The sequence below is a fragment of the Peromyscus californicus genome, unplaced genomic scaffold, assembly GCF_007827085.1.
Source record: "Peromyscus californicus insignis strain IS unplaced genomic scaffold, ASM782708v3 Scaffold_22__1_contigs__length_63687245, whole genome shotgun sequence".
NCBI classification, from domain to species: Eukaryota; Metazoa; Chordata; class Mammalia; order Rodentia; family Cricetidae; genus Peromyscus; species Peromyscus californicus.
Genome location: NW_026294525.1, coordinates 8,513,533 through 8,541,385, shown reverse-complemented (window position 1 = coordinate 8,541,385; position 27,853 = coordinate 8,513,533). Strand labels below are relative to the sequence as shown.

The 27,853-nt window shown below is 50.0% G+C and overlaps 1 protein-coding gene across 1 annotated transcript; it reads left to right on the top strand.

Moving 5' to 3' along the window:
• Positions 1–764: 764 nt before the first annotated feature.
• On the top strand, positions 765–27,202 carry Slc22a1 (solute carrier family 22 member 1). Its single transcript, XM_052751588.1, has 11 exons — positions 765–1,178; positions 7,086–7,189; positions 7,635–7,789; positions 9,852–10,020; positions 12,104–12,218; positions 12,348–12,454; positions 15,376–15,590; positions 18,146–18,254; positions 21,813–21,925; positions 24,073–24,175; positions 27,038–27,202. The coding sequence occupies exons 1-11, from the start codon at positions 765–767 to the stop codon at positions 27,102–27,104; spliced, it is 1,671 nt and encodes a 556-aa protein (XP_052607548.1). The 3' UTR covers positions 27,105–27,202.
• The last annotated feature ends 651 nt before the right edge of the window (positions 27,203–27,853 follow it).

Genomic DNA, 27,853 nt, shown 5'->3' with positions numbered 1-27,853 from the left:
GTCATCATCTGTGGGCCCTTAGTCCTTACCTCTCTGGTACCTGGGCTTCTCAACAAGGCTACTTGCTTCCTGAGGCCCACAAAGGAGAGAGAATCCCCGAAGGTGGGGCAGCCAATCTCATGTGATGCGATCACAGAGGCATTATCCATTTGATCTATTAGAAGGGAACCATTGGCTCTGCTCAAGGCCACTTAACAGTGGCCCGACATCCCTGCAAAGTGACAGTCCTTAATTAACTTTTGAGACAAGCTCTCCTGTAGCCCAGGCCGATCCCAAACTTGGCTGTATAGCCAAGAATGACCTTGAACTTTTGGTCTCTTGGCTGCTGGGATTACAGGTGTGCACTACCACATCTGGTTTATGTGCTGCTGGGGATTGAGCCCAGGGCTTCCTAGATGCCAGGCAAGCACTCTACCAGCTGACATGCCCAGCCCACAGAAGGCTCATTCATAGATAGGCTCTTCAGAAGGTTCTGAGAGACAGAGGGTGCTCAAGCCTGCTTGCCTGCTCCCTCCGGCCGGGACTGAGCCCTGGCTCACTTCCCAGAAGAGCAAACAAGACTTGGGTCAAGCCTGGTGTACTCCCTGCCCTGTATCATGGGGCAAAAGGTTATTTCTGGTTGGTTGCCTTCCAGACGTATCATGCTTGGACAGCAACTTGATTTCAAACCACCTCAGTTCCAAGGACTTTAAATGAGACGCCGAATGAAACCCTGTGGCAGTCCAGAGCAGGTCTGGCTTAACTGGTGAGGGCGCTGCCCAGCCATGCCCACCGTGGACGATGTCCTGGAGCAGGTCGGAGAGTTTGGCTGGTTCCAGAAGCAAGCCTTCCTGTTGCTGTGCCTCATCTCTGCTTCCTTAGCTCCCATCTATGTGGGCATCATATTCCTGGCCTTCACTCCTGATCATTATTGCCAGAGTCCTGGGGTGGCCGAGCTGAGCCGGCGATGTGGCTGGAGCCGAGCAGAGGAGATGAACTACACCGTGCCGGGCCTGGGGTCTGCGGACGAGGCCTCCTTCCTCAGCCAGTGCATGCAGTATGAGGTGGACTGGAACCAGAGCACCCTTGGCTGTGTGGACCCACTGTCCAGCCTGCCTGCCAACAGGAGCCACTTGCCACTGAGCCCCTGCCAGCACGGCTGGGTGTACGACACTCCCGGCTCCTCCATCGTCACTGAGGTACTAATGGGTTCTGCATTTTGGGTAATGTAGAGACTGAAAGCAAATCCTGGGTGGTTCAGTGTCTTTTCAGACAGGAAAAGGAGGTCCAATTTCCTGTATGCTGTACAGTAGCCGCCTCTGCCCTGACTTCTGTGTTCTTCCCACCAACTGAGTACTAAAGGGGACATTAAGGCACAAGGTGCTATGTGGGAAGCCTGCTTTTTTAATTTACTTTACATGTACCATGTATGTGGGTATGTATATGTGTGTGTCATGGGGTGTGTGTGTGTGTAGTTTAAGTGTTTGAAGGTCAGAAGACAACTTGTAGGAGTCCCCTCCTTCCATCCTGTGGGTCCCAGGGACTGAACTCAGGCTTGGCAGCAGGCACCTGTATCTTTTGATATCTCACAGCCCAGGCCTTGCCTTTTCTCCTGTAACTTGCTGACTCATCTCAGAGTCTGCAGTCTTCACCGAATGTCCTGCTCCCCTGTGGTTAGTGTTGTGGAATCCCTTCATCTCTTTCCGTGGTGACAAGTGGCCTAAACAATGGCCATTGGGATAGTATGGGAATCACCTTGGCTCAGGTCAGACTATGTGATACCAGCTCTTATTAGCTGAATATGTCTGGGTAAGAGACTTGGCTTCTCTGAGCCTTGGTTTCCCCATGGGCAAGCAGGATTACAATAACTTCACCCACTGTAAGGATGAGCTGAGAACTGGGAAGGTGATCGCCAAGCACAAACAGAATCACACTGTTTGTGGCCTGAGAGTTGCTGGGATGGTATCCGAGAGCCCTGACGGCATCGTTTAATTGACTCTTTGTGCACTTGGCTTTGACAGTCCTTGTTTGTTTGTTGTTTTGAGACAGGGTCTCACTATGTAGCCCTGCTTAGCCTGGAACTTCTCTTTTTGTAGATCAGGCTGACCTTGAACTCACAGAGATCCTCTTGCCTCTGTCTCCCGAGTGCTGGGATTACAGGTGCTTCTTCACCCCCACATAGTTTATGTGGTCCTGGGACTGGAACCCAGAAGGCCTCATGCATACTATGCGATTACTCTACCAGCTGAGTTACATTCCCTATGCCTGCCTGAGTTCTTTTCTCGGCCTCCTTGTCATCTCCTACCTCTTGTGAAGCCTTCAACCCCTACACCATCTTGATTCTGAGCCACCCACCAGGTATAGATAGAACTGCTACTCTGTCTAAACAGACTGAACTCTTTCATTTGGCATTAGGGTAGGGTTGCTATGTTTAGCAATTAAAAAGAGAGCATTCCCAGTTAAATTTGAGATAAACACAACTGTTTCTATGTAGCACAGGCTAGCCTCAAACTCACAGTGATCCCCTTGCTTCAGGATTCCAAATGGTAGGAATGAAGGCATGAACTGCCATACCTGGCTAACATCTATATATATCATGTCTCTGGGTGACATGAGATTCCATGTTAAAAAACAAAACAACCCACAAGAAGATAAAAAGGTAAAGTGACTTGAGAAACGTCATTCAGCATGGGCGTTGTGGGACAGAAAGATAGGATGTAAGGGGTATAGACACTGTGTGGGTTTATGAGTAGTGTCTAATTTAAGGGTTCTGGCTTAGGGAGAAGGATGGGGAGCTACGGAAGATGGGATAGGAACCCAGATGACGTGGCCACCTGGGCAGGGGTGGTGCCCTGTGGTGTCAGGGCCAGAGAGGAGGGAACAGATGCAAGGGGCCAGAGCCACTTGAGGAAGAGTTGACCATCTGCACACGCAGGAGGGAGGCTTCAGTGACCCCCCAAACTAGAGCTCGGTGGAGACGCTGAAGTGTGTAGTGGTGTTCAGAGGGACAGTGAGGGCCCGGCTTAGAAGAAAGAGCGCTGCGCTGGGCTGAGTCTGAAAGTCAGTGGTGTCCATCTGGAAACATTCAAGGGTGATAAGAAACACAGCTGTGGGGAAATAAATGACTCATCTGGCAAATGCCTGCTGTGCGATCATGAGGACCCCCGTGGACACCTAGGATTTGGGTTCAGACACCCAGAGCTCCTGGTGAAAGCCAGTTACGGTAGCACACACCTGTAAGGCCATTGCTCCAGTGGAGAGATGGGAAGTGGAAACAGAAGAATCCCCCAGACCTTGTGGGCCGGCGAGCCTGGGGTTCACAATGGCCAAGCAACAAAGGGGGCTGGTGAGATGGTTCAGCTGGTGGAGGCCCTCGCCAGCAAGCCTGACTGCCTGAGCTCAGTCCTTGGAACTCATATGACAGGAGAGGACCAACTACTGCAAGTTGTCCTCTGATGTACATGTGTACATGTACACACACACACACACACACACACACACACACACACACACACACACAAAATATAAAAAAAAAAGAGAGGCCCTGTATTAAACAAGGCGGAAGGTAAGGGCTGACATTCAAGGTGTCTGACTTCAACGTGTACACTATGGCATGTGCAGACCTATAGTAACACACATGTGCACACACACCATACACGCGTACACTCATTTTACACACAAAAGGAAAAATGAGGTGGAAATCGATGGAGGAAGATACTTAGTGTCGACCTCTGTCCTCTGTGTGCAGGTACACACATGCGCATACACACGCACAAGTCCATGTACGTGTGACACGTGCGTGTGCAGATACAAAAGAAGCTCAGCTGTGGCAGGGCAGGAGGGTGGTGGAGACTGGCCCCTGGACGGGTGCTCTCTCCCATTTATCTCTCCCTTCCAACTGCTTTCAAACCACACTTGCCTCACCATGTACCCCAAACCAGAGACCAGGAGCTAAGTGTAGTTACTCATTTCTGCGGAACTAATTTTTAACTTGCCATCGCCTTGGACATTGGAACTTGCTTTGGGGAGGAAGGGGAGTGATCTTTGTTTAGGTCTCACCCCAAGGCTGGGGGTTGGGATCTTGAGCCCCCACCCCCCCCCCCGGGGTGGGGCGGGGAGGAAGGAATAAGATCTTGCTTAGTTTTCGCTGCCCTCACCGGCTTTGTGAGCCCCAGCTCCACCACAGCCCACACACCAGGCTAGAGAGAGCCACTGACCCCAGGCGCTGTGGGCATTGAGCAATCGGAAGCAGCCTTTGGACAGAAGTGAGCTGAGGTGGCCGCATTGGTGCTTCCCAGACTTATTTGCATTTGTGAGACACTGAGGTAGAACCCGCAGAGGAAGGGTGTTCGAACGAGGGCCCTGGGTGACTCTGATGAGGCAAACCGCGAAGATGGTTCTGCTCACTGGAAAAGTTGCCTAGTCCTGGGGCTACTCCAGGGGGCTTAGCAGAGAGGCCCAGGAACCCCCACCCTCTCCATCCTTGCCCTTTGTGGGCTCTCTGTAGGGGCATGAATGTGCCTAGGGTGTGATAGATGGGTGGAGTTTGGAGTGGGAGGATCCAGACACGGATACTGGACAAGTTTGGGGGAGTGTTGGTCCTCAGGGAGCAGCGGCATTGGGAGGTGAGACTGAGTCAAGACGGACCGGCTTCCTCTGCTACGGCAGCTGTCTGGCTCCACACACAGTCCCAGGGTAGAGTGGCCATCTCCACCTGTGAGGAAGGGAACAGAACATCCCACAGCAACACGAACGTGCAGAGATCAGATGGAAAGCCAACAGGGGCCAAGAAGGGATCACGTTGAGACCCAGGGGCAGCAGTTCCATGGGCCTCCCCTGGCCCGTGACTTTAGTGACAGACAGAACATGGTCATGGGACACAGAGTGGGGAGCTACAGAGGCACAGTTGGGTGGATGAAGATATGGGGCCTTGGATGCCCGGGTGACACCCAGGACTGATCTGTCCTATCCATAGAGCACAAGACAAATAGGAAACCTGGAGAACTCAGGGCCTCAGAGGGACACACTGAATGTGTCTGGGAGACATGTGCCTCACGAAGCCGTGTGTTAGGGTGTGGTAGGTGGAGAGAACCAGAGTACCACTCTCCAGGGCCTTGTCATTTCCCCAGAACAGCAGATAGCGTCTGGGCACAGGTTGGCAGATACCAAGGCTGCCATTTTTTTCCTGGCAATGCATGAGCTCATTTATCTTTCAGAAAAATGAGGGGCTGTGTCAAAGAATACACAGGCTAGTCACACAGACCTCAGCCAGCTGAGTACCATGACTCTAAGACTCAGTGTTTGACCTTGTGACGGGTCAAGGGTATGGAATCACCGGATAGCTAACAAAATCGTAGCATTTAAGTTAAAAGGATTCATCATTTACCAATTTCTTACCTCCAGAGCTCACAGCAGCCATGGAGGGACACAGCAGGAATGCTTCAGACTGGGAAACCGGGGTCTCAAGTTGCTAAGTGACTTGCTGCTGCCGTACCCCATAGTGTTGCTCCAGGCTGCCAGAGCCAGGGCTCCACAACCCAGAACAGAGCAGAGCAAAGCAACGGGGAATGCAGGCTGGTACGAAGAGCTGTGCCAGCACCGGGGACGGCAAGAGGCCCCATCCTGCCCTAGTGCCCAGCCTCCTGGAGTCTGACCTGTCTGCCCCACGCAGCTCTGAAGAGAAAGTGACCGACCTGCTGTACACAGACCTCGAGCCCTGCTCAGAATGTGCCTGCGCTTTTGGCCAGGAAGGTCCTTCCCCTGCCTCTCTCCCTTCAGACCTCTAAACAGAGGAGCACATCTAGGGCTATCCTTCTTCCTTGTCTCCTACTTAATTTCACCCCTAGTTCTTGACATGCAGGCTCCCCACACTCTCAGGCTCTACCCCGTGAAGCCAGCTCCCCCTCTGTCTGGACCCTTCTGTTTCGTTGCCACCCACAGCTCCTTTAGTACTAGAGTTCAATTAAGATATTAACACAATATCTACATGCTCTGGAAAATAAGACTTTTTTGTTTGAGACAGGGGAGCCCAGACCGGTCTTGAACTTACTATGTAGCTGAGGATAACCTTGAACTCCTAATTCTTCCTGTTCATTCTCCTCCAGTACTGGTGTCACAGGCATGGGCCACTGTGCCTGACTTTGTACTGGGTTATATTCCCGTGTGTGTGTGTGTGTGTGTGTGTGTGTGTGTGTGTGTGTGTGTGTGTGTGTGTGTGTGTAAGTGTATGTATGTATGTATGTATGTATGTATGTATGTATGTATGTACATGCACAGGTGCTTGCCAATGGAGGCTAGAGGTTGACACTGAGTGTCTTCCTCCAGCACTTTTTATCTTGTTTTGTAAGGTGGGGTCTGTCTCTGCACATAGAGCTCTATATTTTGATTAGCTTGACTGCTCAGGAAGACCCTGGGAGACGCTCACCTCCTTCAGCCAGCATTAGGGTTACAGGCATGTGCTGCGCCCAGTTTTTGTTTTTGTTTTTTTTGACAGGGTTTCTCTGTGTATCTCTGGCTGTTCTGGAACTCACTCTGTAGACCAGGCTGGACTTGAACTCTGAGATCTGAGATCTGCCTGGCTCTGCCTCCCCAGTGCTGGGATTAAAGGTGTGCGCCACCCCCACCCGGCATGTGCCCAGCTTTTTACGTGGGTGCTGAGGATCCGAACTCTGGTCTTCACACTTGCCCACTTTGCCCACTGAGCCACCTCCCTGGCTCTTGGTTGCATTTCTCTGTGGAGAGCTTCCTTGGCAGCTACAAACTCCTAGGAGGATGTTTGCCTGTTCTTGCTCCTTTTAGAGTGATGCTTTGTCCAACAGTAGCCAACTACCAATGGCAAAGCCAACAACAGCCATCTTCACAGACACCAGGGTGTCGGGAAGAAGCTGGGCATGGCGGTGCCAGACGGATGTTGATGTTTCCTGTGTCTTGGGAACTTGTGTTAGACACAACTCATCCAGCCTGCGGGGGGTGGGGGGGTAGGGGGTGTGTGGTGGGGGTGAGGGGGATGAACTTCCGTGGGGCAGTTTGCTTGGTCTGGCAGAGGATAGGAATGGACCTCTGGCTTTCCCATGATTCTCGCTTTTGTTCTGTCTCCACTGCTGCAGTTTAACCTGGTGTGTGGAGACTCCTGGAAGGTTGACCTTTTTCAATCCTGTGTGAACCTGGGCTTCTTCCTCGGCTCCCTGGTTGTGGGTTACATTGCGGACAGGTATGTGAAGGCGGTCCATTTGAGCCAGCCTTTGGAGAGTGGGCAGTGGTGAGGAGTGTGGTTGGCCAGGATCGATTTCCAAGGGTGGTGCAGACAAGACCGGACAGTAGGGGCTTCGTGGCTGCTGGGACTGGCGGCGGAGGAGCCAGGCAGCTGGGGAATGGGCGTGCAAATGAGGGAGAGGAGTAGGGCTGAAACAGAATGTTATGCTTTGAGCAGGGAGGTGGCCATGGGGCGTTTTGGCTTGCAAGCAGCCAAGTCTCAGCTGTTGGTGGGCTTGCGCTCATGCCAGAGGTAGGCCTTCTAACTTAGATACACGGAGTTTGGAAACATGTCTAAATGGTTTATGAGATACACAGGAAGGCCGTCAGGTAGGCATGTGGGGGTACGTGCATGCCCGACCTTGGATTCTTAATCCCTCCTGCACACCCCTCTGTCTCTGCAGGTTTGGCCGTAAGCTGTGCCTCCTGGGAACCACTCTGGTCACCTCCCTGTCGGGCGTGCTGACGGCTGTGGCCCCAGACTACACGTCCATGCTGCTTTTTCGCCTGCTGCAGGGCATGGTCAGCAAGGGCAGCTGGGTGTCCGGCTACACCCTGAGTAATTACACATGGGCTTGCGGGGGGGGCGGGGGGCGGGAGTCTCCGGGTCCATGAAAGATAGGGGTGAGGTAGTGGGACTCATGGAGGTTTGGAGAGCAGGGGATGTTCGGGGGTGGGGGTGGGGGTCTAGGGAAAGGGAGGCAGCTAGTTGAGTGCGGGGAACTGGGGCTGTTATTGTAGAGAGATGAGCTCCTTTGCTCTCAGCAGCCCTATTGGTGAGGAGAGGGGGATGTACAGGAAGTGAGGTAGGTAGAAGAATATTTTAATGTTGTAGCAAGAACCCCCAAAGCCAGGCTTACAGGCACAGCTGAATTGAATGACAACCTGGGACAATATGTGTCAGTTAGACGTGGGGACAAAATGAGGTTCTGCGTTGGGAAAGAATGACTCGCTATTGAGGTTCAGGTAGCACAGGTTAGCCTGAGACACCTGTACGCTGGCTGGTAATGAGCAGTTATGAAGGGCACCTCGGGGTTGAATCCAACGTTCCAGGTCTGAGCAGCTGTGGGATTTTAGGTGCGTTGATTCATTTCTCCGTGCCTTAGTGCTTTGGAAATGAGGATAATAGGGTTGCTTTCATCCTGGGGGTTGTGAGACATAGGCATGTTACTGGGCATCCAGTTGGTCCAGAGCAGCGCTGGGCATGTAACCGTGTCTGTGCACATCGCTGGTGCTGCTGCGGGCACTGTGGTAGGGTGTAGGGGCTCCAAGGTAAATGCCATGTCTCTTTTGCCTGCTTGGACCCCAAGGCTAGAGAGAGGCCTACTGACAGATGCCAAAGTGGATTTAGCTGGATGTGGGAGGAGTCCCAGAAGACTTCTGTCACGTGATGGTTCTGTTGGCTCCAGGACACTCTATTCCACCCCCTCTTGCTCACCAGTGCTCTTTCTCAGTCTCCTTTCTTGACGGTTTAGTATGGCAGGGCCTCAGGACATTGTCCTGCTGCAACCCCAAGACTGTTTCATCTGGGGACCTTTCTGAGTCACCCACACTAGTCTCCCGACAGCTGCTCAGGCTACCCACCCCATCACTCCACCGCCACCTTGCACCCCCGTATTCCTTCAGTGAATCTTGTTATTGGCTTTAGTTTCAAAATATGCCCAGAGGAACCCACTGGCTTCACAACCTTGACTGGTCCTGGCCCTACCATTGTCTCATCTTCACGTACACCTCGTGACGGCATGCGTATTCAGTTCTTGACTCCTTGGAGGGGGCCTTTGCGGACATAAACTCATGGCACTCTGCTGCCTGTGGTACCACAGTATGAGTGAAGTTCCCTTTGTGTCCCTCAAGCTCCCAGGATTAGTTCCCCTAACTCAGCCTTACTCCTCCGTCTTTGTACCACACCCTTCCCCCCACCTGGATCTCCACACAGTCCCTTCGCCACACCTTATGGTGCTGTTACCGCCAGGACTGCGCTCCTCCAGCATCTGAGAGGCAACGCCGCTCCCCTCCCTGGTGACTTTATTCCAGCCACTCGCCTGCCCACCCATCCCGTGTAAAGCGGCAGCCCCTCTGCACTCGCAGCCCCCAGCGAGTGTCTGACTTATCTATCTCCCACGGGGAAGGAGAATGCCTCCCATCTGGGAACAAGAGGCATCATTTACCTTCCAACCCCGAGAGCAGTGTCAGATTCGCAGAAGGCATGCTATAAGATCCTTGTAGAATTAGTGACGTTGCCAGAACCCCGGGAGCCTTTCTAGCTCAGCTGGGAGTTTCTGTGAGTATTTGGGGAGCAGAGGCTGGAGCCTTGAAGCACGCACGCACGCACGGCAAGGGAGAGCTAGACAGCAAGGAAGAAGGCCGAGGGAGGGGCAGTGAGAGAAAACCCGGTGACAGGCTGGCCTGGTAAACCTGTGGGCTCAGGCAGAGTGGCATTAGGCCGGCGAGAGGCCAGACAGTGCAGACTGGGTTTAGGGGAAGGACAGGTGGAAAAAACGTGCAGATGCAGAAGAAAGCCAGAGGTGGGTGAGGCGAGGGCTGTGGCTGGTGAGAAGCGGGAGTCAGGAGCAAGCCCCCTCTAGGTCTCTCTCCTCTGTCCACCATCTCTTTTTTTCCAGTCACGGAGTTCGTCGGTTCCGACTACAGAAGAACAACGGCGATCCTGTACCAGATGGCCTTCACGGTGGGGCTAGTGGGGCTTGCCGGCGTGGCCTACGCCATTCCGCACTGGCGCTGGCTCCAGCTGGCGGTCTCCCTGCCCACCTTCCTCTTCTTGCTGTATTACTGGTAATGCATCCCCGGGCCAGAGACAAGGTGGCTCTGCGTGACCTTCCCGCTCCGCTCCACGCTTGTGGCTGCTCGCCGCAGGGCTAGGCTCTGGGGGCACAGAGGGCTGTCCTGACCTCTGCCACTGCACGGGCCACCTTCCAGGAGGCATGAGACCCCACTCTCCCTTCTGTGGCCTGGTGCTTACACGCCAGGCGTGTCATTCTTCTGCTGTCCCCAGGGCTCCTCGCAGCATGGGCTGCTGCTGTCCTTCCAAAGCGTGTCCAAATTCACCCCACCCTCAGATAGACAGGAGTGATACGGCAAGGAAGCACAGAGGCTGCCTGCCCATCTCAAAGCATGTACACCTTCTTCTAGAAACCCAAGGCAAGCTAACCAAAGGGAGACTGGCCTCGGGAGTCAGTATCAAATAGTATGTGTTACCCAGGGGCCCTGGGAAAGCTTGGAAATAGTCTTCATAAACTATCTAACACGGGGAGATGGACAAGAGTGGATACTTTCCTACCACGGCCACTACGTCCTGCAGTCCCCAGAGGCCCTTTAGCGACACCACTTTAAGGCGGTTCACCCCACCTTCTTGCCTGCTTTCCCTCCTCGGTTTCCCGTCTCCTCTCCTTGCATTCTGTCTCACTTAATGTCTCTGTTGAAAAGGCTCCGCCCTGCCTCTCATCTAACTACACGGTAGGCACTTGATCTTCAAGAATGTGGGAGTGGGCCGGGCGGCGGCCGTGGCACATACCTTTAATCCCAGCACTCGGGAGGCAGAGGCAGGCGGATCTTTGTGAGTTCGAGGCCAGCCTGGACTACCAAGTGAGTTCCAGGAAAGGCACAAAGCTACACAGAGAAACCCTGTCTTAAAGAAAAAGAAAAAAAAAAACGTGTGAGTGAATCATGGATAGAAGGACTCTGCTGGCAGCCTTCTCTGGGGAAGGTGCACACTGTGCCATCCCAGAACAGGAACACCCCCCCAGTGCAGTGTCCATCTTATTAGCCATGTGTGCTTTGCACACCCGAGTGATAAGCAAACCCACAGTGCTAGGCTGTACTGTGCAGGGGAGAGGCTGCTGCAGGGAACGGGCTAGCTCGCCCATGAAGCATTTATCAATTTTGCTGGGGTCAAATCTTACTTCAGGGGATACTGGGCTAGACTCAGCCTCTACATGGAAGCTGGTACCTGGGTGGATGGATGGGCTGGGAGGTGCCTGTCCCCCCGCTGCAGACTGAAAAGGGGTTTTCTGTGAGAAAGGACCCTGGCTATATGTGGATGTTTAACCAGGTCATACCCTAGTTGTGGAAGACCATCGCATCAGAGTCTCAATCCCTGACCTGAAACTTCCCATGTGAAACAGCTCAAACTGGACATGGTGACACATGCCTGGAATCCCAGCACTCAGGGTGGGGGTAGGGGTGGAGGATGCTGAGGCAGGAGGATTGCCATGGGGTTCAAGACCACCCAGGCTACATAGTAAGTACCCAGCTTGCCGAGACCCTGTCTCCACATGATCTTAGAATAAGACCCTGCTTCAAAATGAGAAAGAGAGAGAGAGAGAGAGAGAGAGAGAGAGAGAGAGAGAGAGAGAGAGAGAGAAACATGAAAGGAGGAAGAAATAGCATGTCATCCAATTTTAGGGCAAGTGAATCCTTAGTTTAGGAAATAGCATGGGCCTTGTTCAGCACCTCTTATACATTTGCTATATGCAGGGCGGGATATGTGGAGCACCTACCCAGTGTGTTTTCTCCAGAACAGGGCTCCCAACTTCTAAGAGAGATGGGTCCCCACTCCACAAAAAAAGAAGGCCGTGAGGGGAGCCCTGATCCCTTCTGCTTTGGGAACCTTAGCTGGTGGCCCTGAGTAGCAGTGACCTACAGAGCTCATGCATGGGCCACACAGCATGAGCCACACAGCATGGGCCACAACTGTGCATCACAACCTGGGCCTTCCTTTACAAGCGCCTTGGGGAATCACAATCCTCCTGGAGGATCTTGGGATGCTCCGAGTCACGCCACTGCACCGCTCTCATCAAGGGCTGAGGTGGGGAGAGTTCTTGGAGAAAGGCACTACAGTTACGAGCTGTGTCTGCAGGTGTGTGCCTGAGTCCCCTCGATGGCTGTTGTCCCAGAAGAGAACCACCCAAGCAGTAAGGGTTATGGAACAAATTGCTCAGAAGAACGGGAAGCTGCCCCCAGCCGACCTGAAGGTACCAGAGTTCAGAAGGGAGTCTTCCCTTTGTGGGTTCGGGGCTGCCTCATGATCTACATGGGACCTCTCCCAGGGGGAATGTCGTGTGCACACAGACCAAGTGTAGTGAAGACTGACTCTCTCCCAGATGCTCTGCGCGGAGGAAGACATCTCAGAAAAGCAGAGTCCTTCATTTGCAGACCTGTTTCGCACTCCCAACCTGAGGAAGCACACCCTCATCCTCATGTATCTTTGGTGAGTGCTTGCTCTTCTTACACATCTCCCCCTGGGGGCGGGCCGCTGCTCTGTTTCTGTCTAAGTGTTGGGTGCCAATAAGCCTGTAGAAAGAGCATGAAGAGGAGCTGAGCAGTCATTGAGTCTTCAAAGGGGCCCCTTGGCTCCCTTGTTTTAGTAAGAATGGGGGAGAGGTCAATGCTGAGAAGGGTGGAGAATCATGAAGGGTTTCCGAGGCGACCTCAGTCCAAGTGTCTTATGTTCTGGGGGCAGCTGAGTGTTGACTTGGTGTGGGATAGGGGACAAGGTTCCAATAGTTCAGTGCCTTTAAGTAGGAAGTATCCTTCCTCACATCTAAAAACCTTGTGACCCCACCTCTGAGTCCTTGTGCACCCTTGGTTTATGGATAAGGACCTTGTAGCACATAGATGTGCTCGTCCCTGTGCCCACCAAGGGCAGATTGTACTCCTACTTGTTTTCATGAGGAAGAACTCTATCTGTTCATCTAGGACATCCTCCAGTCCTCCACACAGGGCTGCTTCAACCTGAATCTTAAGCTATTCCCTCAGCAGCCATGGCTGAGCTGCTGTGCTCTGGGTCTCCTCTTACACAGGAACTGACCTGATGCCCTGTTTGCTTTTCCATGTTAGGTTTTTAGTGGAACAAAGAGCAGAGCTGGTCGGGTATTGCCTGGCGCATAGTAGGCCTGTGGTAAATGTTTACTGAGTGCCGAATGAGTAATCATAGTTCCACGGATTCCTCTGACCCCTTTAGACACCAGGCTCATCACTCCTCTCCTGCCTTGGCGCCCTCCACCTCTCTCATGGGGTCCTGTGCCCAGCCATGGGTGTTACAGCCACCCATGTGTCTACTCTACATTCCGACCAGCAGGGTGTCTCCTCTGTGTAGCACCTGTGACTCACTGCAGATGGGAACAGTGGCTTGCTCTCCTGTCCCGCCCAGCTTTACCATCTCCGCCCTGACACACTCCTCCCAAGAAGGCAGCTGACAGCTCCATCTTCTTACTCCCATCACCTGGTCCCTCAGCAAACTCTATATAAACTTGACCTCGAAAGTTCATGAAGTTCTGCAGTTTCTCATGTGTCCTCTTCGTCCTGTAGGGGGGACACTGCGAGGGGCCATCTCATGTGCTGCAGCAGCCTGCACCCACCCCGCCTCCCTCAGGCTGTGCTTTGTGAGGCAGTCATACTTTCTCAAACCTTTCCTATGTCTTCCACGGGCTTCTGAATCCAACAAGAATGGAACTGCATTCCTTCTTGTGACCTACTTGGCCTCCTGTGGCTCAAACCCAGTATGACTCCCATTACCTCCCTCCCATGCCGTCTACTTGCTTATTTTATTTATTTATTTATTTATTTATTTATTTATTTATTTATTTATTTATTTATTTATTTATTTGTGTGTGTGTTAGTCTTATATGTGTATGTTTGTATGTGTGTGTCTATGATTAGCATGAGATGTCTTCTATGCTCTCCACCTGATGTTTTGAGTCGGAGTCTCTCACCATTCCTGGAACTTGCTACTTCAGCTATATTGCCTGGCCAGCAAGCCCCGGGGATTCTCCTGTTTCTGCCCCAGCTCTGAGGTTACAGAATGTGCCATCAATCACACTGGCTATTTATGTAGGTGCTGAGGCTCTGAACTCATGCTTGTACAGCAAGCATTTTAGCAGCTGGGCCATCTCCCTAGCCCACACCTGCTTCTTTTTTATTAAGGTAATCCAAAGGGCCTGTGGCGGCATCTTGGCCGTGTGGCCGTAAGAGAGTACCTGCACCAGTCTGTGACACAGGGGACTCAGCAGCAGTGTGAGAAATAACATGCTGAGATCACAGGCAGCTGGAAATGAGTGAGATGATCTGTGTAAAGGGCTTGCAACAGTGTTGGATATAGCTGCAGGAATTTCTTACCACATTTTGATATATATACACATATATATGTGCAATTCCAGAGTCTGCCAACAGATGGCAGCACTAATTCACTGACTGGTTGACCAGTTAGTTATACACAGTTTTTTCTTAAATGTGACTGGTGGAGGCTGGCAGCCATTTTTTGCTGGGATAAAACAATAGTTTCTTATGGATTAAAATCTTACCATTGCAATGCCAGTTGGGATGCAATGGTGACAGCTTCCAGAATAGTATCATTTCCCTTAATGACATGAGGTCCCTAAAGTTTGGACTTGAGCTGCTGATTTAATGTCTTCGTTGACAATGCAACATGGTCCACGATGTTGCCATGCTTTCCTTGAATATGGATGGAGTTGGTGTAGTGGGTGAAGAGAGGACCTGAATGTGCCTGATAAAGACAGCGCTGTGAAGTCAGAGACCTTGCTAGCTGTGGATTCTTGATTTTGGAAGGATGAATCTGATGCCCATGACAATATCCCTACCTTTGCTATGTGCCAGGAGCTAGGCTCCTTTGTCTGTTGTCTCCATAAATATTCACAATAGAGCGATATGCTCCCTGCCATCACTACCCCACTCACAGATAAGGAGACAAGTGAAGTCAGTTACTCAATGTCCCCATGGTCACATAGCTTACAAAGCAACCTGACACCAAGTCCTGTGCGCTCTTGTTGCTGCACATGCTTTCTACTTTGTGGGCCTGTAGGAGTGTTCGAGGTCACTCTGTGTGGGGATCAGCACAGTTCCAGACACCTGAGCTTGCAGTAAGCGGGAGGATCTGGATGCAGTCTCTCCTTCCTGTTTCAGATATCCCGGGGGAAAATGTTTTAAAAGTAGGTGCCTCGGGAATGTCTGTAAGACACACTGTCACATCTGTGGGGACACAATTTCCTATCGGGGATCCCAGTAGAGCACTGTTCATGCCATCCTAGCACATCTTGTACCAAGTGACATGTCCTTCTGTCCAGCTGGCTGGGGTCCTCAGAGCCGGCTTTTGACTTGTGGTCTCTTCTGCAGGTTCTCGTGTGCGGTGCTCTACCAGGGCCTCATCATGCATGTGGGGGCCACAGGTGGGAACCTCTACCTAGACTTCTTTTACTCTTCCCTGGTGGAATTCCCTGCGGCCTTCATCATCCTCGCCACCATTGACCGCATTGGCCGCATCTACCCAATGGCCGTGTCAAATCTGGTGGCAGGGGCAGCCTGCCTCGTCATGATTTTTATCCCACAAGGTAAGTCATCTGTTTTAATCACTTCCCAGATAATCGAATTGTGGGGACGGTGTTGTAACTCCCTGATAAGCTTCTGGAACGAGAATAAAGGCAGGGTGTTTCCTTGGCTAGACTTGAAACAATTTTAGATTGAAGTATAGCAAACATATACTAAGCACATTCTGAGTGAGTGACTCAATTTGTTAAATATACAGTAGCAGAACCCAGAGACTGAGGATGCTTTCTAATCCTTAGTGTCCCCTCCAGTCCTCACGATCAATACCACTGCCTTGCCAACCACCTCTCCTGACCTCTGTTGCCACAGACTAGCCCAGGTACATAAAGGAAGCCGCCTGGAATGTACCCCCCTGACCTGTCCCCTGACCTGTCCGTGTTGCCACATGGTTGCACAGACTACTTTTTCCCCTCAATACTGAATTGTTCCTCATAGAGACATCACACCATGTGATCTCCCCTACTGATGTTGCTTGCAGTGTGTGTCCATGAGGAGTAGAGTTGTGCTATATATTTCTTCTTGGTGGGCATGGATCCTTGTTCCTTTGGGCACATATCTGTGAGCATACTGTCAGAATCCACAGGGACCCCTGAGTTTAGCTTCAGTGGATACTGGACAGCTTTCCAAAGATGGCTGGGCCACTTTCTGCTTCCCCCAGCAACATGGGAGTGCTCCGATTGTCCCGAACCCTCTGGAACACTTGGTCCTTCAAGTCTCCAATGGCAGTCGGGTGGTGGGTGTGAGCATTGCTTCATAATTCTTACGGCCCGAGACAAACACGCTGCACAGAGGGTCCAGGCAGGGTTACTTGGGGCGGTTTTAATTTGAGCACGTAAATTGCCCTTCACATTGGAAAAAGTAGATTCTTGTGAATGCTGAGCTGCTATCTCTCCCCTTTTATTGCTGTGCCCTGCGCTGTGAGCCGGGTGAGCCCCTTGACAGCCTCTCATGCAGGGTGCTATAGAAGAGAACTGAAGGTCTTTTTTCAAGAGTCATACTGGGCAGGACATGAAAGGGGTGTGTGTGTGTGTGTGTGTGTGTGTGTGTGTGTGTGTGTGTGCAGGAGCAGGGAGGAGGCCCTCTTGTGACTCTGAAATAAAATCTCCTCTCCTCTCCCCCCATCTCCCTGTTTCTAGAATCCTGAGTAAGATTTTTGAATGGCATGACACTGATGCCAGGAAGAGGGATGCGGAGGACTGAGGCCATCCTTCCCTGCCTGTCAGAGCTGGGGCATGGCTGGTCCTAGGATTCTTCTGGCCTTTGCATCTCCATTGGCCCCTTCCTTGGTTCACGTTCTGTGGCAGTCCTTTTTGTCATCTATAAATCATTTTAGGGCATTCCAGGCACCTGCGGATCCTAGAGCCTCATCAGAAAGCCGAACAGAGAAGAGAGCCGAACGGAGAAGGCTCCTGCCGTGGGCTGATTCCTAGAGGGGAGAGGAGAAAGAGGAGGAGGGAGGGATGAGCATTGGCTTCACTGAGATCAGGAGGTCTTGGCGAACCTGAATGGAGTCTAGGCCCTGTGGGAATCTAGGAAAGGGGTGCTCAAGCAGGGCCAGCAAGGGTGGGGACTCCAGGGGGCAGAGCTTGGCCTTAAAGGGACAGTTCACATCTGAGGACCTACTGTTGGACAGTTAGGGGAGCAGGTGGCATGAGGCCCAGAGTTAACTGAAGACAGCAAACTTTGCCCTAGAGTGGGAGCAAATGCTGGTGGCCTTGGCAGCACTAACTTTGCTCAACTTCAGTGCACACGAGTCCTTGGCTGTCCCAGACTAAAGCACAGATGGACTCATCTGTCCTCGGAGGGCAGGGATGCCAGCTCCCCTCAGTGGCCCCAGTTGGTGTGGAACTTCTACGGGGGGGACAGTGGAGCAGCCTCCACTGTCTGTGGGAAGTCACCAGTCAAGTCAGCGTCTGGGGACGGGGCAAGATGACACGTGTGTAAATACAGAGACCTTCTCAGGGAGGGGGCCTGGCTCAGAGCCGTGGGCACTTGAGCATTGGTGGCAAGACAGACCAAGCGGTGGCTGATGGTTAGTGACATTCTTCCCTCCCCGTGCAAGACGTTCCTTTCTTCAGTTGGAAATAGGATTAGGTAGAGGCTTGCTTCAAGAGCTGTGTTTACACCACACCTCCTGTGCCTCAGGTACCGAGCTAGCAACACCGTCCTGTGTAATAACTAAAAGCCAGGTTTTCATTGCTCTGGGCAGACTGGGCACTTGTCTCGCCTGCAAGCTGTGAATGTTCATTCCATGGGGGCTCAGCAAGCCAAGGCACAAAGAAATAAATCGCTTATTTCTGTTCCGCATGGCTAGTGGAGGCAGGACAGATTGAAGCAGTTCAATCTTTCTTCTTCATGATGGAACCTTCCAGAATATGTCATCAGCAAGTCCCCAAGTCACGCAGGCATCAGTTTGCTTACCTAAGTGGAGAGGGATTATTCCTTTCGCTTTTCCAGCTTTCAGCGGTCCTTTCCAGTCCAGCCCAGTCCGGCTTCTCCCCTGCCAACTCCAGCTCACGTAGGCAGCACCCTCACTCCAACCATCTTTGTTTCTTCCTAGAGCTGCACTGGTTGAATGTCACCCTTGCTTGTCTGGGCCGTATGGGAGCCACCATCGTATTGCAAATGGTCTGCCTGGTGAATGCTGAGCTGTACCCTACATTTGTCAGGTGAGGCCACCCATGGGGATCGACACTGGACTAGCCACCTGAGCGCCAGACAGAGAGCAGCATCTCTAAGATGTTTTTGTAAGGTGCCTCCAAGGGGTGGGTCACTGTAATAGTTCCGACAAATGCCAGGCCAAAGCAACTCAAGGAAGGGAAGGTTTATTCTGCTCACAGTCCAAGGGGGTACAGTTCATCCCCACAGGGAAGGTGTGGCTTGCCGAGTGGGAGGCTGGCTGGTCACACTGCCTTGGCAGACAGGAAGTAGAGAGTAAACAGGAAGTGGGATCAGACTGTAAAGCCAAGGCCCACTCTTAGTGACTCAGTTCCTCATCTTTAGAGACATGGCGAGTGAGGTCATTTCCCTGCGATGGGGTCATCTTGGTGGTTGTCAGGTGGTGGTTCTTTACGTTCTGCATATCAACCCTCCATCAGATGTTGGACCTGTATGTAATCATCTTCCGTTCTGAAGGCTTCTTTTCGCTCTGTGGGTGGCTGCCTCGATGAACAGATGTTTTAAGCTTTCATACAGTCCAACATCTCTTTCACTTTTGCTGTCCACACTTTGACGTTGAAAAACTTTTTTTTTTTTTCTCCTAAAGTCTCATATACATAGAGCAGAATTGGCTTTCTAAAATACAATTTGATGAGTTTGGGTGACGTATGTATAGCGTGCACATATACATTGATGGGTATTACTCTTCGACTCGTGGCGTAACCAAAATAGAATGTTGCCCCTACCGCGTTTCTTCATACCTCCTCACAGGAAGTCCTCTTGTAGACCCCATTCTGTCCGATTAGGTTTGCCTCCTCAAGACCACCAGCAAGTGAAGGGTCATGACATGTGACCTTTTGTCTGGCTTCTGTTACTAATTATGATGAGCTGTATTTGTCTCGCTGTGTTTGTCAATGCCTTGCTCTTTCCTGAAGAGTATTCCAGAATGCGAATGTCCCAGGACCTACTGCTCCTTGCTCCTGCCAGCATAAGATGATAACGAGGTGGCTGCTGTCAACATCCATGGGGAGCCTTAGGATGGATTTGTGTTTTTATTTGAATCAGATGAATACAGGGATAGAATTGCAGGGGCAGACTTAGATATGTGTATGTTTAGCTTTACTAAAAAAAGCAGTAAACCGACAGGCGGTGGTGGCTCACGCCTTTAATCCCAGCACTTGGGAGGCAGAGCCAGGTGGATCTCTGTGAGTTTGAGGACAGCCTGGTCTACAGAGTGAGATCCAGGACAGGTACCAAAACTACACAGAGAAACCCTGTCTCGAAAAACCACCACCAACAAAAAAAAAACCTGTTTTCCAAAAATATTGTAGCCTTTTCATCCTCCAGGCATGGATTGGGGATGGAGGTCATTGTTTGGTGTGGCCACTTTGAGGGCTTCTTGGGAGGTAGAGGCATCATGGTAGCTCAGTATGATGCATGAGCTCATTGCTGCCAGTATTTTAAGAACTTAGTTTTCGGAGTTATTTAAAACACATTTATCGTGTGTGTGTGTGTGTGTGTGTGTGTGTGTGTGTGTGTGTGTGTGTGTGTGTGAGAGAGAGAGAGAGAGAGAGAGAGAGAGAGAGAGAGAGAGAGAGAGAGAGAGAGAGAGAGCGCTTGCCTATAGAAGTCAGATGACAACTTGCAGGAGGCTAGTGTGTCTTCCCACCACATGGGTCTTGGGGATCGAACTCAGGTCACTAGGCTTGGCAGCAAGCACCTTTACCTGCTGATCCTTGTCTCCAGCCCTGAGATCTTAACTTGAAGTGAAGATTATTTTAATAACTTTAATAATTACGTTATTTGAAGTTTTAAAAAATGGTCATTATCTCTTGGTTAGAATTTGGCTTCCTACCTTAAATTCTTTTGTCCCTTGTCTAAGTTATTTCTTCTCCGTTTGTTCTTGTGCAAATGTCTAAGAACTACTCCAGCTCTCCAGTTTCATCTGATGCCTGCAGCTCAGTGAGCCTGAAGACGCAGATGACTCCAGCCTATGCCTTCCCTCCCCACGCCAATTCTTTTATTAAAAGAAAATGCTTTAGACTCTTCTTTGTAAAAAGTTGCTCGATCTGAGTACAAGGAGATGAAGACAAATTCAGGAGAAAACTTGTTTCCAGGCCTTCCAGGTCTAGATAAGGAGACCCTGTCTCAAACAAAACAAAACCAACCAACCAACCAAACAAACACCCCAAACAAACAAAAAACAAACCCCCAAACAAGAACAACAAAACATGAGAGAGAGAGACAGAGAGACAGAGAGACAGAGAGACAGAGAGACAGAGAGAGAGAGAGAGAGAGAGAGACAGAGACAGAGACGGAGAGGGAGAGAGGGAGAGAGAGAGAGAGAGAGAGAGAGAGAGAGAGAGAGAGAGAGAGAGAGAGAGAGAGAGAGAGGATCTTCTGTGTCAGTACTTTTGAGCCCAGATTCTAAAAAGGAAATAGCCAGGACAAACAAGTCTGCTGTCATGGCTACCAGATCCAAAGAAATGATCAAAGGTGCCATGTGTTACTGTAACAAAAACGCCTGAGATGATCAACTTTTAAAACGGAAAGGTCTGTTTTAACGCCTGCTTCCAGAGGTTTCAGTCTGTGGTCACTTGACCCTGTTGCTGCGGGGTTAGTGCTCCGGGTAGCACAAAACACAGAGGAGGAGGAGGAGAAGAGGAAGGGCTGGGATTCCAGCTCCCACTGAAGGCATACCCCTGCTAAGCCAACTTCTTGCCGTTAGCCACCACCTCCTAATGTCTCCTTTATCTCATTAGAGCACCGTTGGCCAGTGACCAGCTGTGGCACACAGGCTTATCCGAATGCTCCTCTAAACAACAGCAGTTACCAAGTGCATGGTCCTCTATGGAGGAGGCGAATGGTACCATCCTGAACGCCCCTTTCCACCATGCACTGGGTGATGAGCATCCCTAGACAGTAGGAGAGGAAGCTGGATGCCCAGAAGCGATATTCAACCTGAGGCCTACGCATGCAGAGCCGTGGGAGTTCCAGTGTTTACAGTCAACCGAATCAAATGCAGATGGCCAAAGGCACTCATTTTGGGCACCCATTACTTTGTAAACACTCCTGATTCAAAGGACTGTCTGAACCACAGGGCCCTCACTCACCGGGGGGCCTGAGCTGAGCAGCTCTCCTCACAGTCCGAGCATCACACTCACTTGGTGTTGATCCCGGGCATCGCCTGGTGTGAACCTGGGTCTTACTAAAAGTAGCCACACACAGATATTGTGTTCTCTTCCCAAGTGACAGCACATCACAGCCCAGGGATGGGAATGGGGGTAGAGCTAAGGTTTAAGTCAGAGAACGTGTATGCTTGTTTCTCTCCATTGGGCCCTTAGCTGGCCTCTGGGAGTGTGAGGGCTAAGCGTAAGGAGTACACCTGCTGTCCTTTTCAGCTGCTGGAGCTGCTCTCACCCGCTACCTTCTTTCCACACAGCTCTTCCCCAGCCCTGGGGTTCTGAGGTGCTGAGCACTCACCCCGTTTCGTGCTTGCTCTTAGGATGCTGAGAACACCTTGAATATTAAGCATGAACATGACCTGTTGGGTCTCTGTGTCTTCCCAGGAATCTTGCGATGATGGTGTGCTCGGCCCTGTGTGACCTGGGTGGGATCTTCACCCCCTTCATGGTGTTTAGGCTGATGGAAGTTTGGCAAGCCTTGCCCCTCATTTTGTTTGGTAAGACTTGACAGGCTATTCCCTCTTTCTGGCCTGGTGGAGGGGACTGTGTGAGCACTCAGCATCTGCTTGTAGGGTGAGCCTCAAGGAGGGAGCATGGGCTTCAGCTGTCTCCTGGCTCATTCCGCCTTGCATGTCAGGAAATAATAAGATGTAGTTCCCATGTAGTAGCCAGAGATTTTCATCTTGTGACTCCAGAACCCATCAGTCCATCCTGCAGTCTACAGGCAGATGATCTTTCGATGGAATCTCCTGCTTTCTTGTGCATTTACTTTCTTTTTTTTTTTTTTAATTTCTTTTTATTTCATGTACAGAGGTTTGCCTGTATGAGGGTGTCGGGTCTCCTGGAACTGGAGTTACAGATAGTGGGTTCTGGGAATTGAACCTGGGTCCTCTGGAAGAGCAACCAGTGCTCCTAACTGCTGAGCCATCTCTCTAGCCCTGTGCATTCAATTTCTAATTTTTATTCATTGAGCGTGTTGTTGCTAGGGGTATGATGGTGTTGAGTGGTTATCCCTTTCTGAGTGTGGTGGTACTCATCTGTCATCCCAGCACCGTGGAGGCTGAGGGAGGACAACCAGAGAATTAAGGGCCTGCAGGGGCTATCTGTGAGACCCCGTTTCAGAGAGCGAGGTGAAGAAGAACACAAGGCGACTCATGGGAGTCAATGTTCTGTGCCCCCTTTGCTGATAAAGCTGGACTAGTAAAGGGGATAGGAATGCCATTTCTGTCCCCCAGCCTAGAGCAGGAGGGGTCTAAGACGTGCTCATCCACCAGCAGAAGGCTAAGGGTCTGGCTGTGTGCGGAAAAATGCCATGCCTGCCACAGGCGAGCGCAAAGGAGAGGGAGAGAGTTAGAGAATGGATTGGAGAGGGAAGGAAGAGAGTAAGAGAGAGACAGGGAAGAAAGGAAGGAGGGAAGGGAGGAAGGAAAGGTGGAGAGAAGGCAGGAGAGGAGGAGAGAGTAATAGGTGGGGCCCACATAGGCTGGTCATGCTCTCTATCTAGCTCTGTCCCCATCCCCATCTTTATACTTACGTACCTATGTATCTGCTGTCTCTGGATCGAAGCATGCTCTTTCTATCTGGGCATGTTCCTATTGTCTCTGGATCTGAGCATGCTGTATCTATCTGTGCATGTTCCTATTATCTCTGATCAAAGCATGCTCTTTCTGTCTGTGCATGTTCCTATTGTCTCTGATCTAAGCATGCTCTTTCTATCTGTGCATGTTCCTATTGCCTCTGATCTAAGCTTGCTCTTTCTATCTGTGCATGTTGCTATTGTCTCTGATCTAAGCATGCTCTTGCTATCTGTGCATGTTCCTATTGTCTCTGATCTAAGCATGCTGTATCTATCTATGTTTCTATTATCTATCTTTTTTCTTTCTTTTGTCTTTTATGCATGTATGTATCATCTGTTTGTGTATCTATCACATATCATCTGTCCTCTGACTATCTATCACATATCTATCTATCATCTATCTACCTACCTATCATCTGTCATTTATCATCTATCATTTGTCAATCTCTCTCTCTCTCATCCATCTATCTACTCTCTACTACCTATCATCTATCTCTATCTATCTATTTATCTATCTCTCTCTCTCTCTCTCTCTATCATCTATCTATCTCTGTCTGTCTATCTATCTATCTATCTATCTATCTATCTATCTATCTATCTATCTATCTATCTCTCTATCATCTATCTATCTCTGTCTGTCTATCTATCTATCTATCTATCTATCTATCTATCTATCTATCACCTATCTAGCTATCTACCAATACATATATCTTTGTTTATCTACCATCTATTTATCAGTCATCTGTCATCATGTGTCTATCTATAATAACAATTTAGAACAGATATTTACATTTTTCTCAAGGTATTCAACTTCAAAAATCCCTTAATACTTAAACATTAGCTATTTTGGAATTTTATGCTTCTGTAGAAGCATATTGAAGGCAATATTGCCTTGTCTTACTCTCATATTTCTCTAATCACCCCTTTGTTTCCAGTTCTTTTCTAGATGTTCTTGATAACTTTCAAAGACAAACAGCATGTCTTCCCTGCCCTCTCTGGCTCACTGCCCTCATGTAAGGGGCATGAGCGTGTTCTAACACTCTTCCTTGGATTCTGTTTCATTTGTAGGGGTTTTGGGCCTGACTGCTGGGGTCATGACATTCCTTCTTCCAGAGACCAAGGGTGTGGCTTTGCCTGAGACTGTTGAAGAAGCAGAGAACCTACGGAGGAGGTGAGCACTGTGGAACCAGGACGGGAGGGTGCCATCTCCTCCTCTGTAAGGTTCACGGCATCGCTGCACATTCTCATTTACTCTACCTTAAAAGTTGGGGAGAGCTTTTCAGATGCTTGGGTTTAGAAGGATCTCTGGAGATGCTGGGGATGGGAACAGAGCTCAGCCACTGAGCTCTGCAAGGAAAGCAGAGAACCAGACCCCGCTTCTTAGTGGACAGTTGTCCCATGCTGCATCAGGGACAGTGGACAGTTGCTTTACACTACATCAGAGATGGCTGGCCTTTGCCGGTCAAGCCAACTGCCAGAGCACCAAGATCTCTGATCCGCCCTGACTTTTGAACATTTCAAAAACTATTCTTTCGACCTTATTGGACATTGCTGGGTCAGACTCCTTAGGGACTTTCTGTGCAAAGAATGCTAAATCAGCAATGAGAGGAGGAAAGAAAAGAATGCCAGGTACCGAAGTCTTTCAGGCTCCGCTCAGGACTCTGTTCTGAGATTCTTAGAAAGGGCATGTATGCCCCTGTGCAAGAGAGAAAGGCATGGGAATCATAAGGATCTGGGCTTAAATTCAGACATCCTTGTAAGGTTTGGGGTTTGTCATTAAACCCTTGGCTTCTAATGATTCCAAGGGCTACCAAGGAAACCCAGGGAGTCCAAGTGAGTGCATCAGACTAATCCATTTCCAGGTATCTCACAGGTATCTGACCAGTCTCAGATTTTCTCTAGTCTTCCTGAAGCTTGTGTGATTAGCTCAGTGCATCTCAAAACTTACGACACAGAAACAGAAGAATCACAGAGATCTTGGGAAAAGGCAGACTCTCTCTCTCTCTCTCTCTCTCTCTCTCTCTCTCTCTCTCTCTCTCTCTCTCTCTCTCTCTTAATTTTTGAGATGGCATCTTTCTATGCAGCTCGGGCTGGCCTAAAATTCACTGTGTAGTCTAGGCTGTCCTCAAACTCATAGAGATTCACCTGCCTCTGCCTCCTGAGTGCTGGGATTAAAGGTGCACAATTGTGCCTAGCAGTTCCTTAGTGACTCTCTGTACAAAGTCTTGATTCTTTCCTTTTGACTTAGAAAGTGAGCCCAGGAATTGGTTTAAGTTCTGTCAGTGGTGTCCCAGAGGCAGGCGCCCTCCGAACCTTACTGTGAGACATTCTGGGGTTCTTAGCACCAATTAGGGACACTGGTTTAACCCCGCGCACTGTTTCTGTTAGATGATGACCTCCTCCTTTTGGTTCCGGTTGACAGACATGTGTAGCTAATGTTCTGTTACTGGATTCCAACCCATGATTTATTAATGGCATGTGGCTATCCTTTAAGATCTTTGTGGAATACTTTAGTCCATCCACTCCTGCCCCGTAGGGGAGGCTGAGCACTCCTGATTGGAACCCTGCCTGTACAGTCCTCATTCTCTTTGCTCCATACAAAACCAGGACACAAGCCGTCTGTGCCAATCATCTCTTTATCTGTTGCTGCCTCTTCTTCTTCTTCTTCTTCTTCTTCTTCTTCTTCTTCTTCTTCTTCTTCTTCTTCTTCTTCTTCTTCTTCTTCTTTTGGTTTTTTTTTCTTTCTTTTTTTTGGTTTTTCGAGACAGGGTTTCTCTATATAGTTTTGGTGCCTGTCCTGGATCTCACTCTGTAGACCAGGTTGGCCTCGAACTCACAGAGATCCGCCTGCTTCTGCCTCCCAAGTGCTGGGATTAAAGGCGTGCGCCACCACCACCCGGTGTTGCTGCCTCTTCTGCTCTCTCTGTTTCGAGACACGCCTGCATTTTTCCTTTCTTTTCTTTTTTTTTAAACAGAACATCTTTTTATTATTCATTGACAATTTCTTACATGTAATTAATGCATCTTGATCCTATCCACCCACAACTGTTTGTCTCAACACTTCCTCTAGGTACACATAAGGTATTCCCCTCCACCTTCATGTCTTCTCCTGTTCTTTTTGTTTTTGGTACCCCATCTTTTTGAAAATCTTATCCCTGGGCAGGGGGACTAGACATTGTGTTTCCTGACCTCCTTCTAAGGTCCCAATGATAAACTAAAGTTACATTCTACCAAAATTACTCCTGGGGAACAAATGAGTTTATTAGGTTGACTTACAGATCCTGGGTCGGGGGTTGTAAGTAAGATCACAGGTGACCCCAAAGCAGCAGCATTGGCACGTCAATGCTTGCGTGGATGGAGGACCTTCTTCCAGGCTTCCTCAGTGTATATGCTCCAGCCCCTCCTCGAGACCCCAAGGCCATATGTAATTAGGGCAGGACTGCCTACAATCTTCTGGGAGGGGTGACAGGATACTTAGTAGGGGGTGTAATGGTCCTCCCCACACCCTCCTCCCGGGAGGGAATGTCAACAGTCCCAGCTGTGATGTTCTTTGTAGATACAGCTGTCTGATAAAGAGAGTGGTGGTTCTGTTTGGAGGATATAGTACTCTTTAACACCCATTGAAGCCAATTAGTGCTGCCTGTTGGAATGCTGGCTGACCTTGTTTGGGTCTTACGTAGGTAATCATAGTTACAGTAAACTCACGGGTGCGATGGCCATGTCATGTCCAGAAGGCCGCTTTTCATGGCGCTCTTCCCCATCCTCTGGCTTTTCTTTCTCTCTGTCCCCTCTCATGCAACAGTCCCCGAGTCTCGACGTTGCAATGGTCTTTATCAAGAGGTTGACTGTCAAGCTGAGCAGCAGTGAGACACTGAGGCAGACTCATCTGCATGGTGACTTTGAGACCAGCGTTTCTATATAGTGAGTGACAGGCCAGCAACAGCTCTATCACAAGACCCTATTTCAAGTATCAGGCACGCAAAATGTTGATTGTTTATTCATTAACTTTAATTTTTATTTGTGGTTGCTACAGGAAATCAAAGGCCAAAGAGAACACGATTTATCTTCAGGTCCAAACAGGCAAATCCCCAGGTCCCTGACAGGGACATCATGCCAGAAGCTGAGTGGCAGCGAGGAAGGGGGACTCACCACTTGGAGATTTCCCAGAAGCCTTTGCCTTCCCTTATCTTCTATGTCACCAGTTTCCAATGACCATCAACCCTAAAGAGTTTCCTGAAAGTGCGTTGTCTTGTTTCTTTAGACTCCTGAAATGCCCTGGTTGCCTTTGACCTGTCTGTCTGTTCTGGTGAGGGTCACTGGTACTGTTGGTGCAGATATTTCATGCCAAAAAGCAGTGGTTCTCAACCTGTGGGTCGTGAACCCCAAGAGATCATCAGAAAACACAGATGTTTGCATTATGATTCATAACAGTAGCAAAATTAGAGTTATGAAATAGCAACGAAAGTAATTTTATGGATGGGGGGGTGGGTCACCACAAGAAGAGGAACTGTATTAAAGGTTTGCAGCCTTAGGAAGGTTGAGAACCACTGCTCATTTTGAAGGTCCAACAGCCTTTAAGCATGGCCACCAAAACAGGCCTCTGCTTTCTGTAGTAACTGTTACATTCGTCTCTGAAGGAAAACACCTTTGCACATGCATTTACATTATCAAAAGCATTTTAATTGGAGATGGCTTGGAAGGCAGTTAGATTTTTTTAAATGGCAGTTCCCAGTCATGTTCAGGACATGTGATGGGGCAAACATGACCGGATGTTATTAGACCAGAATTACATGACCCTTTTAGAAAGACATTTCTCCCACCTATATTTTGGGACTAGGCTGTTCTGCAC